The sequence below is a fragment of the Phragmites australis genome, chromosome 3, assembly GCF_958298935.1.
Source record: "Phragmites australis chromosome 3, lpPhrAust1.1, whole genome shotgun sequence".
Classification (NCBI taxonomy): Eukaryota; Viridiplantae; Streptophyta; class Magnoliopsida; order Poales; family Poaceae; genus Phragmites; species Phragmites australis.
Genome location: NC_084923.1, coordinates 46,142,715 through 46,160,029, shown reverse-complemented (window position 1 = coordinate 46,160,029; position 17,315 = coordinate 46,142,715). Strand labels below are relative to the sequence as shown.

General features: G+C 46.8%; 2 protein-coding genes and 1 long non-coding RNA gene across 4 annotated transcripts; 1 reads left to right on the top strand and 2 right to left on the bottom strand.

Annotated features, from left to right (window-relative positions):
• Positions 1-3,225: 3,225 nt before the first annotated feature.
• On the bottom strand, positions 3,226-6,081 carry LOC133913425 (tubulin alpha-3 chain). Of its 2 annotated transcripts, XR_009909027.1 has the most exons (5): positions 5,785-6,081; positions 4,767-5,001; positions 4,297-4,667; positions 3,493-4,206; positions 3,226-3,460 (listed from the first exon to the last, which is right to left on the bottom strand). XR_009909027.1 is itself a non-coding variant. In XM_062356574.1 (4 exons), the coding sequence occupies exons 1-4, from the start codon at positions 5,875-5,877 to the stop codon at positions 3,553-3,555; spliced, it is 1,353 nt and encodes a 450-aa protein (XP_062212558.1). In that variant the 5' UTR covers positions 5,878-6,081; the 3' UTR covers positions 3,226-3,552. The 2 variants fall into 2 exon arrangements, 1 of the variants encoding a protein (XP_062212558.1); XM_062356574.1 differs by having other exon boundaries at positions 3,226-4,206.
• Positions 6,082-11,924: 5,843 nt separating this feature from the next.
• On the top strand, positions 11,925-15,584 carry LOC133913423 (malate dehydrogenase, glyoxysomal-like). Its single transcript, XM_062356573.1, has 9 exons — positions 11,925-12,153; positions 12,252-12,467; positions 13,308-13,622; positions 13,747-13,836; positions 13,921-14,004; positions 14,793-14,828; positions 14,900-14,989; positions 15,098-15,192; positions 15,317-15,584. Exons 1-9 carry the CDS (start codon positions 12,079-12,081, stop codon positions 15,387-15,389), a joined length of 1,074 nt encoding a protein of 357 aa, XP_062212557.1. The 5' UTR covers positions 11,925-12,078; the 3' UTR covers positions 15,390-15,584.
• LOC133913424 (uncharacterized) lies at positions 15,444-17,315 on the bottom strand. Its single transcript, XR_009909026.1, has 2 exons — positions 17,200-17,315; positions 15,444-15,567 (listed from the first exon to the last, which is right to left on the bottom strand). It is a non-coding gene; the product is annotated as an uncharacterized LOC133913424 (long non-coding RNA).

Genomic DNA, 17,315 nt, shown 5'->3' with positions numbered 1-17,315 from the left:
TGAGTTTCATTTCTTTTTTCCCTCCTCCATTTTTGCCGTTGAACTGTACCTCCCACAAATCCAGTTCCAATCCTATGGCTATAGTGTCTCACCCTTTTCGAGAAACGCCGACCGAGACACGGAAGGATCATGTCGTGTTACACATTTGCACATCCATCAACGACCTGCTGTCACATAAGATGCGCCCAAGCGGCAATGTGTGCGCCGCAAAATTCCGCTTTCAGTTTTGGAGATACCATGTTCGTGAGTAAGAAATCTTCTTTTACTGCAGTCTTGCTTGTGTTAGAGGCTTAGAGCATGGTTTGCAAGTTCAAGAAAGGTTATTGCTTAAAAAAGGAAACGAGAGCAGCAGCTCAGAGGGTTAGGGTGTGTTTGGTTTTCTAAATCTTTTGTCACATATATATAATCTTGAAAGATAGCTTGTTTGGTTACCTGTATTAACGATTGCAGTCTAGCATGATGGATACAAATATGTTTTTTTAAAGAAAGCTCAGAGGTGAAGCACACACTTGATATTCGCTCGTGCAGACGAGTTCATTTATAAGTGTCACAATCACAATCTTAATTCTTATCTCTGCTTATGCGATCTCAAATTCAATTAACTAAACAGAAACTTAATTCAGTTACAACTTTAACTCAACTGTTAACTCAACCTGTTCAGCTCAATCAATTTATACGATACAACTCTACGAAACAACTAAATCCACTTAGACAATCCGGACCCGACAAGTAGAAGTTTGAAAGAGCAGATTGGTTACAGGGCAGGTCGAGCAACAGGACGTTTCACTTTGAACCCCAGTACCAAGTCCCCGGTTAACAGTCGTGGGCACCCAAACCCACTTGATAGACTATCAAATCCCTAAATTTATCCCCTTTTCTCTCTCTTTTCTCTCTCTCCCTCTCCCTCTTTTCCCTTCCCCGTAGACATTCCTGGGCCACCCTCCCGTCGCCGGGCCGCCGCCATCCTCCCCGCTGTTGACCGCCGCTTCTCCGCGCCGGCCGAAGCCGTTCCTCGGTCCGCCGCCGCCCTCCGCCGTCGGTCCACCGCCGCCGCCGTCGCCCCTCTCTCTCCCTCCCTCTCGTTATCTCTCTGACCGAGCCGGCTCTCCACCCCTCTCTCCTCTCTCTGCTCTCTCTCTCTCTTTTATACCCCCCCCTCTCTCCGCAGCTGACGAGTGGACCCCATATTAGCCGAGCCGAGCTGACAAAATCGAGCCGAGCCGTGAGCCGCTGAGCCCACCGACAAAATCGAGCCGAGCCTGAGCCGAGAGCCGAGCCGCGAGCCGAGTCCAATCCCGAGCCGACTCAGCAGAATATTCTGGGAATATTCTCTCCTTTTCTTTTTTCTGAATTTCTCTCCCAGCAAAACTTTCGAAGCTCGTTTCTCCTCCATCCTAACTCCGTTTTCAACGATTCTTCCACCGATATTCATCTAAATTCGAGATCTACCCAATCATATCAATTTCATAATTTTTGTAAATTGTTTGGTCATTATTTTAATCGTTTGATTGATCGTATACCTTTATCGTTGTTGCGATTGTTAGAGGAAGGAGCATTCGAGGAAGACCCCGAGGACTCGGAGTTTGAAGAAGGAGAAGATAAGGACTTCAACGAAGGCAAGTCCTACAACCATTGATCATGTTGATCCTATATTTTTAAATACAACCCGTAGAGCCGTTGTTTCAAACAATAGGAGTATGCATGATTAAATTAATAGTTGTGATTTTTAAGAAATGCTAGAATAATTATGACCCAGCTTGTTTATCTCATGCCTTGTCATTATTACCTTTGATCCGTTGAAACCCTAGAAGGTTCCCAACATTAACTATAATGATTGCTTGAATGAATGGTTGTTTACTAGTATGTTTAGGATTGCTTGCTCAAAAGAAAAAACTAGATTATTTACATATGATAATCATGCTTTACAATGTGAAGTGATATGTGCTTGGTGCGTGTGCGTATAAAACTTGTGTTCTTGGGGAAACTCTAGAGTAGTATTGACGAGGGTGAGTAAGGTGCCCCACAAAGATGGGAACTACCTTGGAGCAAGGTTCACCTTTGTGGTGTTCTTGCTGTGAGACTCTTGCCTCGGTCATATAAGGACCGGTTCGCTGTGACATCTCACCTAGTATCCACTCGTACAACCACATGGCCTGTATGGGCAGGATTTGACCTAACCCCTCTGACTTAGTGCGGTACCCACCCGGAGGCCGGTAATGGCAATGGGGACCAGGAGAAGACTTGGGTAGTGTGTAGCCCAAGGTTCGGCTGGTGATATTATTGAGACTATGTCAAAGCCTAGGGATTGCTAAGTATCCTTCCCGTGAATCGTCTAAAGCCCCTAGTATCTTAGTGCTCCATGGGTGGATATTGTGGCTTAGTTGTGAGGTCGTTGCGTCTCGTTATGATAGCTTGACCAGTTGCTAAGGTGGGAGCATGTGCATATCTTGTGGGTAATGTGTACAACCTCTGCAGAGTGTTAAACCTATCCGGATAGCCGTGTCCTTGGTCAAGGACATGCTATAGTTTGGTCACAATGATTAGCTTTTTGGCGTGAGTATCTCCTTGGTGTGTGAGTGGGCTGTGTACCCATGTTTTCAAAAAGAAGGATTTTGGCTTTGTGCCCTAAGCCTCCTGTACTGTGTGTCCGCTGGTAAAAGTCTTGTGGGAACTGGCGGGACGGATGTATCTCCCTCAGGGCCGTCAACCCCCATAAGCTCAACTTATATGTTCTCTTCGGAAGTGTTTTTATTAAAGTTGGTCTTTGCAAAATGAATATTGAATCAACAAAACTAGCTTTTTGCAAAACCTAAAAGACTCTACAGCCTTATCCTTGATCTACCTTTAAGCATCTAATTTCCCCCCTTGAGGTAGGACTTGCTAAGTACCTTATGTACTCACACTTGCTAATTGTGGATCCAGATGATCTAGAGGCTGACTTCGTCGAAAGAGAAGATGAAGATTAGAGAAGCCAATTTCGTCTGCACTCAAACTGCCTATAGGGCTTAGGTTGCTTATATGTGTTTCCGCTGTGCTTTGAGGGTTTGTTAAATTATGACTACGGGTTTCTGTTGAACTCTATATTGTACTCTATTATCGTATTTATTCGATATATGTCTGTGATATCTACTTCTGTTGAAATTCGTACGTACCAACTACTGATCCAGAAACTGATATGAGCTACACGAGATGATCCTAAAAGAGGAATCCGACATAGATATTCCATGTCACATGACTATCAAGAAAATTCATGCTCCATAGGGGGCCAAAATGGTAGAGTTTGAACATAAACAGGTGGTTGAGAACACATTTCAACAGCTGTCACAGAAATCAGCCGAAATGTTGCGTCAAAGCAAGACTAGAAGGTAAAGTGAACAAACAGTGCTTAAGCGAGATACTTTTTCCAGCATAACACGGACATAGTACTAAAACAGTTCAACAGCGACATAGAAGCGAATACCTATATAACCTGACCACCTGAGACGCAAACACAGAAGGTTTTTCGACGCCGCAACACGTTCATAGAGTGAGAAATCGATTCCTGCAAGCAGATCAGTAATCCTCGTCCTCGTCACCCTCGTCGTCAACGCCCTCGGCGCCGACCTCCTCGTAGTCCCTCTCCAGGGCAGCCAGGTCCTCACGGGCCTCCGAGAACTCCCCCTCCTCCATGCCCTCCCCGACGTACCAGTGCACGAACGCGCGCTTGGCGTACATGAGGTCGAACTTGTGGTCGATGCGGGAGAACACCTCGACGACGCTGGTGGAGTTGGAGATCATGCACACGGCCCGCTGCACCTTGGCGAGGTCGCCGCCGGGCACCACCGTCGGCGCCTGGTAGTTGATGCCGCACTTGAACCCCGTGGGGCACCAGTCCACGAACTGGATCGTGCGCTTCGTCTTGATGGTGGCCACTGCCGCGTTCACGTCCTTGGGCACCACGTCGCCGCGGTACATGAGGCAGCACGCCATGTACTTGCCGTGCCGTGGGTCGCACTTGGCCATCATGGACGCCGGCTCGAAGGCGCTGTTGGTGATCTCCGCCACCGAGAGCTGCTCGTGGTACGCCTTCTCGGCGGAGATCACAGGAGCGTAGGAGGACAGCATGAAGTGGATCCTCGGGTAAGGGACAAGGTTGGTCTGGAACTCTGTCACATCCACATTGAGGGCACCATCAAACCTCAGGGAAGAAGTCAGCGATGAGATCACCTGCACACCCAAACAACTCGTCATAGCATCACAGTTTCAAGGCTGGATAACACCGGAGGGCATCCTCAGTTGACAAAATCAATGTAGTACCTGAGCTACCAAGCGATTCAGGTTGCTGTAGTTGGGCCTCTCAATGTCCAGGGAGCGCCTGCAGATGTCGTAGATGGCCTCGTTGTCAAGCAGGATGGAGACATCAGTGTGCTCCAGGAGGGCGTGGGTGGACAGCACGCTGTTGTAGGGCTCAACAACAGAGGTGGACACCTGGGGAGACGGGTACACGGTGAACCCAAGCTTGGACTTCTTGCCATAGTCCACGGACAGGCGCTCTAGGAGGAGTGATCCAAGGCCAGAACCGGTGCCACCACCAACGGCATTGAAGACCAGGAAGCCCTGAAGGCCAGTGCAGTTGTCGGCAAGCTTGCGGATGCGATCAAGACACAAATCAACAATCTCCTTGCCAACTGCAGGAATAAGAGCAAATTGCCCACCCATCAGCAATCAAACAAAGTGACATGAGCTGATCCTGCAGAACAGAAAGTTTTCCCTAAATAGCTAATTACCTGTGTAATGGCCACGGGCGAAGTTGTTGGCAGCATCCTCCTTGCCGCTGATGAGCTGCTCAGGGTGAAAGAGCTGGCGGTAGGTACCAGTCCGCACCTCATCGATCACAGTGGGCTCGAGATCAAGGAATATGGCGCGGGGAGAGTGCTTCCCTGCGCCGGTCTCGCAGAAGAAGGTGCTGAAAGAGTCATTGTGGTGTCCGACAGTCCTGTCTCCAGGCATTTGGCCATCAGGCTGCGTGAAACAAAAAGCTGTTTAATGAGACGCAAATTATAAAGGATCGAGGGAACATGGTCGCACAGGTTCGGATGTCAGAGTGACTGAACAAAATGCAACGCACTTTAGTGTCACCAATTCGTAAGGCATGCTGGCTAGGAAAGAGTACAACTGGATAATTTAGTATACAGCCATAGAGCTTGATTGAAGTTGCATAGTGATTTATATATCCAACACAAGCTAAAACATTAGTCTTCAGATTCAATTTCAAATCATTTCTAAAAATGGAAGTGACGTGACTAAAATTTACAGAATTTGAGCTTCATTCAGGAATAAATAGATGGCATGTTCATGTTTCGAATCCAATTGATACATAGTCCACGATAGCAGAAACTTCAGAAATAGCAGAGTTCATCCATACACAAACCAGATCAAAACTGGTCCATATAAATGGGGCACAGAACAGATGAAGGGCGACTTCAGAAATGTTAGGAGTTCTCAATCCAACGAGAATAGAACTACGACATATCAAATTCGATCGGAACATCTTAATTTCGCTGAAAAATGATCAAGAGCGACAAAACCTACGAGAAAATAAAACCCAGCCTTACCACAGTTTAATTCGTCCTTTCGAAAAAGAATCACAGTTTAGTTCGCGCAGCAAAATTTGTATCCTGCAGTTAATAGCTCGAACAGATCTGAGTAAACCGCAACGATTTCACAACCTCCTCGGCACACTCATGAATCGAACGAAGAGGATGAAGAGACACGGGGCGGGAGGAGAGGAGTCGGCGACCGTACCTGGATGCCGTGCTCGAGGCAGTAAAGTTCCCAGCACGCGTTCCCGACCTGGATTCCGGCCTGCCCGATGTGAATCGAGATGCACTCCCTCATCTTCCTCCTCTTCCCTCAAGCAACCGCGTGCGAAGCCTTCGGATCGAGCGACCTCTCTCGAAGCGGTCGGGGGGAGGAGAGCGTGTAGAGGGGATCGAGCGAGGAAGGGTCGGCGTTTGTGAAGACGCCGATGCGAAGTGTTCATCCCGCTCAGCCCCCGCGGCGTTTTATAGGCAGCGCGCGGGAGGCGGCGGCGGCCAGCCTGCGAGGGCGTGGGGCGCGGGCGGCTGACCTAACCGCCGTTTGCTTCGGGTTAGACGGCGCTCGTGGTGGCCGGGCCCACGTCCCCGCCTTGCTGGTGCGACGGGCAACGGGGAGTTGACGGCCGTTTGGTTTGGTTTCGGGATCAACGGCCGGCAACGGCGGGCCCCGCGGAGCCGGCGTTATCGGCCTCTGCGGTGTTTACTGGGGATTGTTGGAGGTGTTACACTGACATGTGGGACCGAAAGGTGGACCGAGATTGTGGTCCCAGCATGTCATTGGTGTGGGGTGGGAGGATTCGGGAGGACGGCATGGGAATGGAAGGGAACGGCTCTTCCGGCCGCCCGTTTGAATTTTGAAATTTCGAACTGTGTACTGCGCCATCGCGGGAAAGTACGGGGCTGCCCTTGGGCCGGCTGACTCTGGGGGGAGTGGTGATCCGGACAAAGTAGAATATGAAGGTGGATGATTGTTTGGTTGCGTGATTATTTCACTTCAAAGTTTGCGTTGGTAAGGAAAAGTCTAGTTATTATCGACTTGGATCGTCTGTGCGGGTAATATGAGGTTTGCTCGTGCTGACGAGGTTAGAAAAAACTGGTCTAGGAACCAAACAGACCCGGAATAGTCTTGAGCCTGGCCAACTTTGCATATACGATTCTCCCTTTTTTTTTCATAGATGGAGATTTATTAGATCAAAACAGGTAACAATCAGCCTCCAAAAGATAGGACTGAGGATGATATTTCCAAAATGGCCTTGTTTGCTATTACATGAGCTACCCTGTTTTGTTTTCTAAAACAATGCACAATCTCCACCTCTGTGATATCTTGAGCAAGCTTCTTGGCTTCTCCACGTAGCACCGCCAACTTGGATCTCTCTCTTCTTCCATTGAATTGAGAGCTCGGCAAACTGCTAAGCAATCCATTTCCAAAGTAACAACTACAAGCACTTCCACCCTCTCAGTCATGCAGTCCTTGCTGGCATTCTAGCATATCCGCCTCTTCTGCATCTGAATCTGAACAATGGAAACAAACTTAGCCTGAAGCGAAGATGACGGACATGTTTGGATTGTACCATGCCTAACCCTATCAGAAGTTGGCTCGCCATAGGATTGACGACCGATTTTTACACCGCTCAACGACAGGCTACAAAGAGCTAAAAGTTCACGCACATCCAAGCAGCAGCCAAATGGTATGCTCCCTTGTGCCCGCCCAGGCAGGCGTTGACGGTTGCTGCGACGCCAAAAGCAGCTTATAAATGTTGGATTGTGAAAAGCTAGATTGTGAAAAGCTGAATTATGAAAAGCTTTTAGACTGTAGATTTTAAAAAAATTTAATGAACAGTTTAGTAAAATAGACTTTCACAGTCTATCAAAAGCTGAGGAAAACCAACTTATCAGATTCTCACAATCAACTAGCAGATTTTAAAAAGCTATAATCAAAAACTGCTTGTTTGTTTCAGCTTCGGATTATAAAAGCTGAAAGTCAGAATCTGAAGCTGAAACAAACAGGACTTTATAATCGATAAAGGGACTCGTCCTACCGGTCGTCGCCGGTGTTGGACTTGAGAGGAGCCGTAGAAAAGAAGACAAAACAATCACAAAATTTAAGCCCCTCCCCCTCCCCCAAAAAAATCACAAAATTTAGTGATTCGATTTGAGTTTTAGCTTGAAAGATGCATAAACAAACTCTTCTCCAAAGTTCTTACACATACAGATAATCACTCAGAAAAAAAAACTTGAGCCACACGGGAAAGCCACCGCATCATCCATGCCACAACAAGCTAAGAAATCAGGAAGCAACTGGAGGCCAGAATGCATCATCCATGTCAGTCTGGAAGCTAATGCCGGGGACATACTTGAGCCAAGTGGGAAAGCCACTACACCAACCATGCCAGAACAAGCTAAGAAATCAAGAAGCATTGGAGGCTGTACTGCTTGGCGAGCTTGACGAAGCGGACGAGGTCGTACCGGTCGCCGAAGTAGTACTACAGCCCACGACGTGCTGCGCCTTACCGCCACCGTCGCTGTTCCCGCAAACTGAGTCCGTCCGGCCGATGGAGAACGTCTTCACTGAAGTCGCGTCGAACCGTGGGCGGGATTTTCTACAAGGGAGACAGATCCGCCGGCGGTACCGTCGATGTCGGGCTCCATATATGCTGTTAAACCCGGGAGAGATTCACACATAAATTGCAAGCTAGAGGAGGAATTGAACCAACTCAGAAACTGCTATAGCATTTTCTGGACATGAACAGAAGAGACTAGTTCTTACAAATGACACGATATCCAGCTGGACCAACTCAGTTTACCATCTGTTACACAGTAATATGTAATTAAGAGCTAATAACCCGAAAAAGGAGAGATAAAAGTGACTAAGCGAGCTTAACTATGCCTAATCCGAAAATCTGCTGAAACACAGCTTCACGCCGTCAGTTCAGATAGACGCCGACGCGCACCCTCCTTCCTTCTGTCTTCTAGGCGAACACGGTGGGTCGTGACAAATTCCTTCCCCTTCAGAAAGCACTTGCCATCTCCAACCATATTTCTTTCATTTCGTTCCCTTCCCGATTCCCTTCCTCGTTCTCATTCCTTTTATTTCCTCTCATCTCCAACAGCTTCCCCTCGAGGGGAATCGCGAAGTGAAAGGAGAGAGAATCCCGTCCTGAAGGGAATGACCTTGGGAATCCCGTCGTGACGGGAACCGTGAAGGGAAACCGTTAGAGCGTTGAAAGGAACGAAAATCCCGTCGTGAAGGGATTTTGGTTCCTGAAGGGAAACCGTTGGAAATGGTCTTAGAAGAACCGTCATGACGTCTTTCTGAAGGAATGTCCTGCGGCCACCACTTCCTGATGATGTTTACATGCACTTGAGCAAGCCCATTCCCTCCTCAACAAGACCATTCACGCAAATCAGAGAATTTGCTATTGTCCATTCATTCTGGAATCGTCTTTTCACCATCTGCTTCCATCCCCCTCTTCAGTGATGGAGTCACCGAGGTCATAGATAGGACCTCTAAGAGTGTAACAACATCCGGATCAGTGCTAGTCCTCTGCATCTCTACTGCAAATATAGTGTCATCTTCCACTTGTCCTAGTTCTCCCAACTCTGTGCAGGTCATAATCACATTGAGCAAGATCGACCTAGTGACCAGCACTGCCGAATTCATAACCACTCAGTGGAGAAGCTTTAGGGCATACCTTGATTTCCCATTCCGAAAAAACTCCAGTATCACCAGACTCTAATGGAATAGCACCTGATGGCTAATGCAAATAGCACCTTCCAGGACACTGATCATGGCTAATGCAAATAGCAAATAGCTATAGCAAATATGCAGCTCACTGATCATAGCTAATGCAAGTAGCACATTTCAGTACTCCAATGGGATCCTCATGAGTCTGTAAGTAAAATCTCTTGCCCTCTTTCCACAAAAAAACATCATCCCTGTTTCTGTCACCAACCTTCTCCATAGACCTTGCAATAAGTTCACCAATTTCCCTTTCCCCATTTGCTGATATTGCACCCACCTGAGCAATTTCTTCTGACGTGCTGATCATCCTGGTCAAGCCCTTCAGATTGGTTACAACAGCATCAACAGCCATTGAGATTCCCCACCTTAAATCCATTGCATTCATCCAGCTGCTACAGATTTGCAATCCTCGCTGAATATAGCCACAATCCTAGCAACCAATTCACTAACTTCTTTCAGCAGCCTCACAATCTCACAGCACTCCATACCCACCACCACTCTTTGCTGCTCCAGTTTTTATGCCAATTGGGCCAAGGTTTCAGCTCGGACTGCGCAGCTCTTCTTGCCTCGCGAAGGTCCTTGGCAGGAGGCAGCCATGCACATACTAGCTCCAATGACTTGATCTCCATAAATGTGAGTGCTGATTCTAATATATACCAGATTATCCTAGAGATGCTTCCTTTGAACCAACCATGCACCCCATCAGAGATCCATATCTTGGTAATAACCTCCAATTCTTTTCCAAGAAACTCCACATGATCCAATGGGCCATCACCATCCCGCATCCGCTGCCGCTTCATGCAAGTTCGACAGCCCAAAATCATCACAAGAGCTGGAGTAAGGGGGTCACCTGGATTCTCGACGAACCAGACAATGCAATATGGCAACTACTGGCGGTAGATTGCTACAGACTTGGGCTTGGGCGGTGATACGAGCCCACAGGCAAAGAACAGCTGGTGCTCCTTCTTTGGCAGGGCGAAGCCATCAAGGATGCTTCCCAGGCTGCTGTGGCGCATGAACTTGCCATAGAGGCATAGATGCGGTGGAGCACGGTCTTGAGGTATTCGCACCCGCGGAGATCTTCGGAGTCGAAGCGCAACACATCGCGTTCAGCGGCGAAGGGGCTAATCTGGTCCCAGGGGGTGGCTTCAAAGGTGGGCAGCACAACGTTGTTGGCGATGATGACGGACTCCATGCTGGTTTCTCAGAAGATATTCGCGCCACCGTGGGCGCCCTTGTCATACCTCATGCGAAACAGGTGCGGGTCCTCGAGCTGGATGAGAATTCCCGTGCACTAGTTGAAGTAGCCACACCCCATGTAGTGGATGACAACCGTCTTTAGAGCCCCACCGCAGACGTCGACCTCCGGCATGGTGTGGACGCTGGCGTTGCGGAGGTCGCGCTGAAGGAGCGCTGACATGGCAGACGCAAAGTAGTGGTACTCCTCGGCAGCGCTGCCAGATCTAGTCGCCACGGCCGCCGGATCCGTCGAAGGAAGGCACCGCTCCGACGAGGCTCCGGTGGTGGGAGGAGAGAGAGACTGTGGGAGGAAAGAGACCGTGGGAGGAGAGGGAGAGACTGCGGGAGTATAGAGATGGATCGTGGGAGGAGAGATCGAGAGAGAGGAGCAGCAGAAATGAACCCACGGGGTGTGCGGGGCCTGGCACACTGGCGGGTGTAAAATGAGATCTGAACCCGAACCCGAAACCAACTCGAATCGGGGCCGATCTGATGATCCCGCAGGCCGGGTTTCATATCCAAATCCGCTCCTGTCGGATCTAAAATCCTTTAGGATCAAGGCAGTATTTGGTTAGATGGATAAGTATCGCATGGGGCGGTCCTGTCTAACCTTTTGTGCTCATCCGGTGTTTGGTTTACGGACGAGGTGGACAGGATCATCCATTTTTGTTTCAAATCCTAAACGAGCTCATCCCGAAAAATCAGTCGGACGATGCCATCCAGATTGCTCGTCCGTACAGCCGTGCTTGTTTGCGATGGATCGTACGTGTGGCTGATTTTTCAGTTAACTCTTCATTTTATTTCGGAGTACAAAGTGTTTATTCTACAAATTTTTATAAGCTAATTAGAGCTTACTAGTAATCTCTTTTAATCAATTTGATCTAAAAATATAAACTAATATTTAATTAAAATTATCTAAAATAACTATTTTTATACCTTCTAATAATTTTTAATGCTTCAAATAAATTTTTAAAAATCAAGAAAAATTCACTAATATTTTTCTCATGTGACGTATTAATTTATCAAAATACACCGACTCAATTTTTTAATCTATTCAACTTAAAAAAAACTAACTCATCTTATTTACTACTATCTTACAATCAAATAAAAAATTAAATCATCCTATACATATAACTAAATAAAAAAATTAAACCATCTCACCTTAGAAATAAAAATATATCATCCCATCCTCGCACAAGCTCAGCCCAACCGTGCGCGCTGCTTCTTCCCGGCCGAGCGGCCACTCCACTCCAAGTCTCCAACCCCACCCGGCACGCACCGCACAGCAGCCGAAGAGGCAGCGCCGCAGCGGCAAGTAGTGGCGGAGAAAAGAGATGAGCTTCCCGGGGAGCCAGCGCCGCTCACCGCGCCCCGATCTCCCCAAATCCCCGCAGCCACAGGCCACCGGATAACGCCCGGTGCAACCATCCAAAAACGCGCAGGAATCCCCACTTCCCCATCAAAACCCCACCCAAATCCCCCCGTCTCAGCAGCCACCGGCAGCGACCCACCCTCGCCATGCAGCCCGACGCCAGCTCCCCCTCCCACCGCATCGCCCGCGTCGCCGCGCACCTCAACCCCCCGCGCCCGCAGGTGCGCCCCGCCCGGTTCCTCAATCCTCACTGGCTACGCTTACTCGCCCACTGGTGACTCTGTAACGCGGGAAGTGCTGCGCATGTGCTTAATTTCAGATGGAGGGCGGGTCCGCGCTGAGACCCGCGGCCTGCCGCGCCAAGGGCGGCGCGCCGGGGTTCAAGGTCGCGATCCTGGGCGCGGCTGGCGGGATCGGCCAGCCGCTGTCGCTGCTCATGAAGATGAACCCGCTCGTTTCCGTGCTGCACCTCTACGATGTCGTCAACACGCCCGGGGTCACCGCCGATGTCAGCCACATGGATACCGGCGCTGTGGTAACTTCCCTTTCTTTCTTTCCGTCGTTTCGGTGCCCCTTATTCTGTAGCGTGCGGCTCTGCAGCGTGATGGCTGCAAACGTTGCGATGCTGTTACACAATCAACGAGACAGCAATGGTTAACTGATTACGTATTCGCTAATGATGTCAAGATAGCGTACTAAGCACCCATAGATCGATTTGGCGGGTTGTCTAGTTTTCTAGGTGGTGCCATGGCACCAGCTCATTATGTTCTTTATGTAACTTGTGAATTGTGAGGCGCCGCCATCGGATAGCAGAATCTTAACAAGCCTGCACGTTTCCTACCCAAGCTGTGACCGTCAGGATTATTGCTGCCACTTCATTGGCGTGCAGTATTCCTACCAACCATTTGTGATTCTGGCGTTGATATCTTTACGACCTTTTCCCTGATAGTTCGCCTAATCACTTCACATCATTGGTATCTCATTCCTTATTTTGCTCATTGTTGTGATTAGGCCTGTTAAGTTTCCAAAAACCCTTCACAACATTTTGTGTAGTGCTCAAAAGAAAGCCACCTTTAGCAGTTCATTTTCTACCTATATATAACAATTGAATACTTCAATGCTATAGCTAGAGTCTTGGTTTGTAATGTCTAGAAGAAACAAAGCCACAAAGGGAAGCATGCAAAAAAAAACCCTCTATATTCGGATGTTTGAAAAAAAAAGAGTGTTGAATCTACAATGCTTTTTTAATATTCACATAGCTCAAATATGTTATAGACTTGTTATTTCCTTGGCTGAAGATACTAAGGTGGCAAGTAATGGGAAATGCAAGTATACACTTAGTCCAGCAAATAACTATGAGAAAACTTCTTTTCAGGTTCGTGGCTTCCTTGGGGTACAGCAGCTTGATGCAGCACTTACAGGAATGGATCTTGTTATCATACCTGCTGGCCTCCCAAGAAAACCAGGAATGACAAGGGATGATTTATTCAACAAAAATGCTGGGATTGTTCGCACACTTTGTGAAGGCGTTGCCAGATGCTGTCCTAATGCAATTGTGAACTTGATCAGCAACCCAGTGAACTCAACCGTCCCCATTGCTGCAGAGGTTTTCAAGAAAGCTGGAACTTATAATCCCAAGCGTCTCCTTGGAGTGACAACACTTGATGTTGTGAGGGCTAACACCTTTGTGGTATGAAGCCTTACAAACGTGGCATAGCATGTCTTAAAGAACCTTGACATACTTACATACCCTAGTAGTATTGCCGTATTCTCTCTTGGCCATTCACATTTCTGCTCCACATTGTGTTTTATAGGCTGAGGTACTTGGAGTTGATCCAAGAGATGTCAGTGTTCCTGTTGTTGGCGGGCATGCAGGGGTAACTATATTACCCCTCCTGTCCCAGGTACTGATCATGTGGCAATGTTATCACCCGAGAAATGATAATATTCCCCATTAAGAAAATGTTATCTAACCTATTTATCTTCAGGTCACCCCTCCAAGCTCATTTACTCCAGACGAAATCAAATATTTGACTAACCGCATACAGAATGGTGGCACAGAAGTTGTTGAGGTACAATGTTGTTTCAGTTCACTAGCCTGAAGTTATGCTTTACCTATTTAATGAATTTTGCCGTGGCCTATAGGCTAAGCTCTTTATTTGATGTTCTCTGCTTTAAACAGAGAAGGGTTTTACATTCTTAAAATTCTTATGTGTTCTCTGCTTTAACACTTGGTGACCATGCATTTCTGACTGTTAGATGCTACATGCTGCACGTATGAATGTGCATGTTATTTGCTCTGCATAAAGCTTACATTGCGATGTTGTCTTGTGGGGAAATATGTAGTGCAGACCCATCATTCAGTGCTATTATGAATATATGCCCAAGCAGTGTCTATATATCAGATTCTAGTCCTACAATAGGTTAACTGATTGGTTTATTTATGCCGGGAGTCCAAACAGCAAGAGCAAGCATGCGGCCATGCTTGCATTGAGGATTAGTCGTGGTTCCAACCTTGATATATGGTGAAATTCGTCCAGCTGAAGGCATGTCCTTTTACATGCCATCTAACTCAGAGTTAATAAGCCAAGTTACAATGAGCTCTTAGGAAATAGTATTTCAGCATCTACTAAGCAAAAAAATGTAATAGAATACCCATAACTACAACAAATGAAGTTGCTGGTGGCATCCATTAATATACATTGCATTGCATAGCTGTAGTTGCATATCCTTTTGGTTGGGAAGTATACATCTCGGGAACTGCCACAAGTGACAAGTCCAGTTTGACTGTTTCTTGAAGTGTTGTTGTTCCGAATCAATGAAAAATATACGAGTAATGATGTTTTCATTGATGATTCAGGCAAAGGCTGGATCGGGCTCTGCAACACTGTCAATGGTAGGTCATATATGACTGCTTACTTTAGATACCTGACTTTAATACTTGTACTAACAAAACGAACACCGCAGGCTTTTGCTGCTGCGAAATTCGGTGATGCATGCTTGCGAGCAATGCGGGGTGATGCTGGCATCGTGGAATGTTCATATGTTGCATCTGAGGTATCCTTCACGAAATTTGTATATTCCCCCTTCGTATCATCCAAACATCGAATCTTCTGATTACTTCACAGAGCTTTGCTTATTTCCATTTATCTTGGTATTTATTAGGTGACAGAACTGCCGTTCTTCGCAACAAAAGTGAGGTTGGGTCGTGGTGGAGCTGAAGAGATTCTCCCTCTTGGACCGTTGAACGATTTTGAGAGGTACCTTACTCCTATGTAATTAGTCGGTTCATGACGTGGCTGCTCAAAATCATTAGATAACGGACTCCCTTCAGCCACTGCAATTTCTTGACGTAATGCTTGTTTCACCTCTTTGGTGTCACAGAATCGGCCTGGAGGCGACAAAGAAGGAATTGAGCGAGAGCATTCAGAAGGGCATCGCTTTCATGAACAAGTGAGATTTGAAATAATATGAAGGGATAATCCCTGACCGATACATAGATGTAAGAGTGTTGTGATATAGTGCTGCTATACCTGTACGATCACTTTTGTAAAACAATAGTAAAAGGCTAATTACCCTTTAGCTACGGTACACATCCTGCTCATCATGGAATAAATCCTTTTGTAGACAGCATCCTGCTGGCTGCCGTTTAGTGTGCACTAGTACTTATCATAGGCGTATGTCTGCGCCTGTATGCTTCGACGCTGCTGCCGTTTGAATAACAAATACCACAACGTGACCAAACCATGACGACAAATCTGGTCCAGGTGAAAATGGAACGGCCTTCGCGTCGCACAGGGGTTTCGATTTTATTTTACAAATTTTTTAGTTCACCAGTGAAAAGACTTAAATTTGTGAAATTTTGATCATTTTACGTGCTTTACTATGTGGGTTTTATATGTCAGTGAAAGAAAAATTCAAAATTAAATATTTTGTTCTCTCCATAATTCGTGAAATCGAATTTTGGCGAAATTTTAATCCTGCCGTTGCAGCAAGTTATCACCAAAGTGCTTCTCACCGGTCGCGGGGCACAAGTGATGGCGGCATTGCGTTCTCTTTCTTGTGGGAAACGGGCGTTTTCCACATGCGCCGGGAAGGCCCCGAGCGGCACGCGTGGCGTGAACGAGCGCCGAGCGGGACCGCGGGCGCACTTGGAATGGAGGCGTAGCGTAGCAAGGTCACTGCCGGCGACGACATGCGGATCGGCACGGGCCACGGAGTACGTGCTGACGCAGCGCAACGCAAAACGCCCGCTGAAGGGTGGGTAGGGGTGCAAACCAGTGAAATTAAGGGTATTTAATGTCTCTTTTTAATTCAACTAATAACACTATTTTTATTACATTAAATAAAATTGTAAAAAATTAATGTAATTGATTAAACTAAAAGGATCAGTGGATATCCTTAAGTTAATTAATTTGCAGCGTAAAGGTGGGCTAGCCGATAGCGTGGCTGTACTCTGAGCCATGCCCTGTGGGCCGTGGCGGATGCTGTTGCGTAACTCGGCCCGAGATGAAAGGCACTCCAACGGTCCATGAAATTCCTCTCTGTCCTTGTGAGCAGTTCGGGACAGCGGCACACTCCTTGCAGAGTGATGACCCAAGCATGGCATGCCACTAGGGGTGGAATGGCATGAAATCCAAATTATTTCATTTTCGTATTTATTAAAATACAAATATAAATATATGTATCCGTATTCGTTTCTGAAATAGATACTAAAATAGATATATCCGATTTCGTTTTCGAGATACGGATTCAAATGTGGATATCCGAATTTGAGATATATCCGATTCGTATCCGTATCCGCCAACTAGGGAACCAAATTTTACTAAAGTTTTAGAAATTTCAGATATAAACGAAATTTCAACCTAATCAAATTGGAACAAATTTCAGTCAAATTTCATCAAAAATTTAAATTTCCAACATGAATTTTGAACAAAATTTCTAAAATTCCGGCCCAATCAAATTAGAACAAATTTCAGTCGAATTTTATCAAATTTCAGTAAATTTTTTTCAAAAATTTAAATTTCTGACCTGAATTTCAAAGATCGAGTAGATATCCGAATGCGGATTCGTATTCGAACTATTCGATTCGTATTCGTATTCAAAGATATCTAAATCTGTATTCACATTCGAATTAAAATATAATAAATCATACTATCCAAATTCAATTCCATTAGTACTCGATCCGTTTCCATATACCACTCGCTCCCATTGTTAGAGTCCCACGACTGACTGCTTCTTGGACTGCTCCCAGTCACGGTTCGCACCTGCACCAATCAGCGCACCCGATTCATTCATCTGGCGGCGGCGCACTTGGTACGCATAGGGATGGGTTCCACGGCAGTCACTCTAACTCCTGCTATATCCAAATTCTACCAGACAA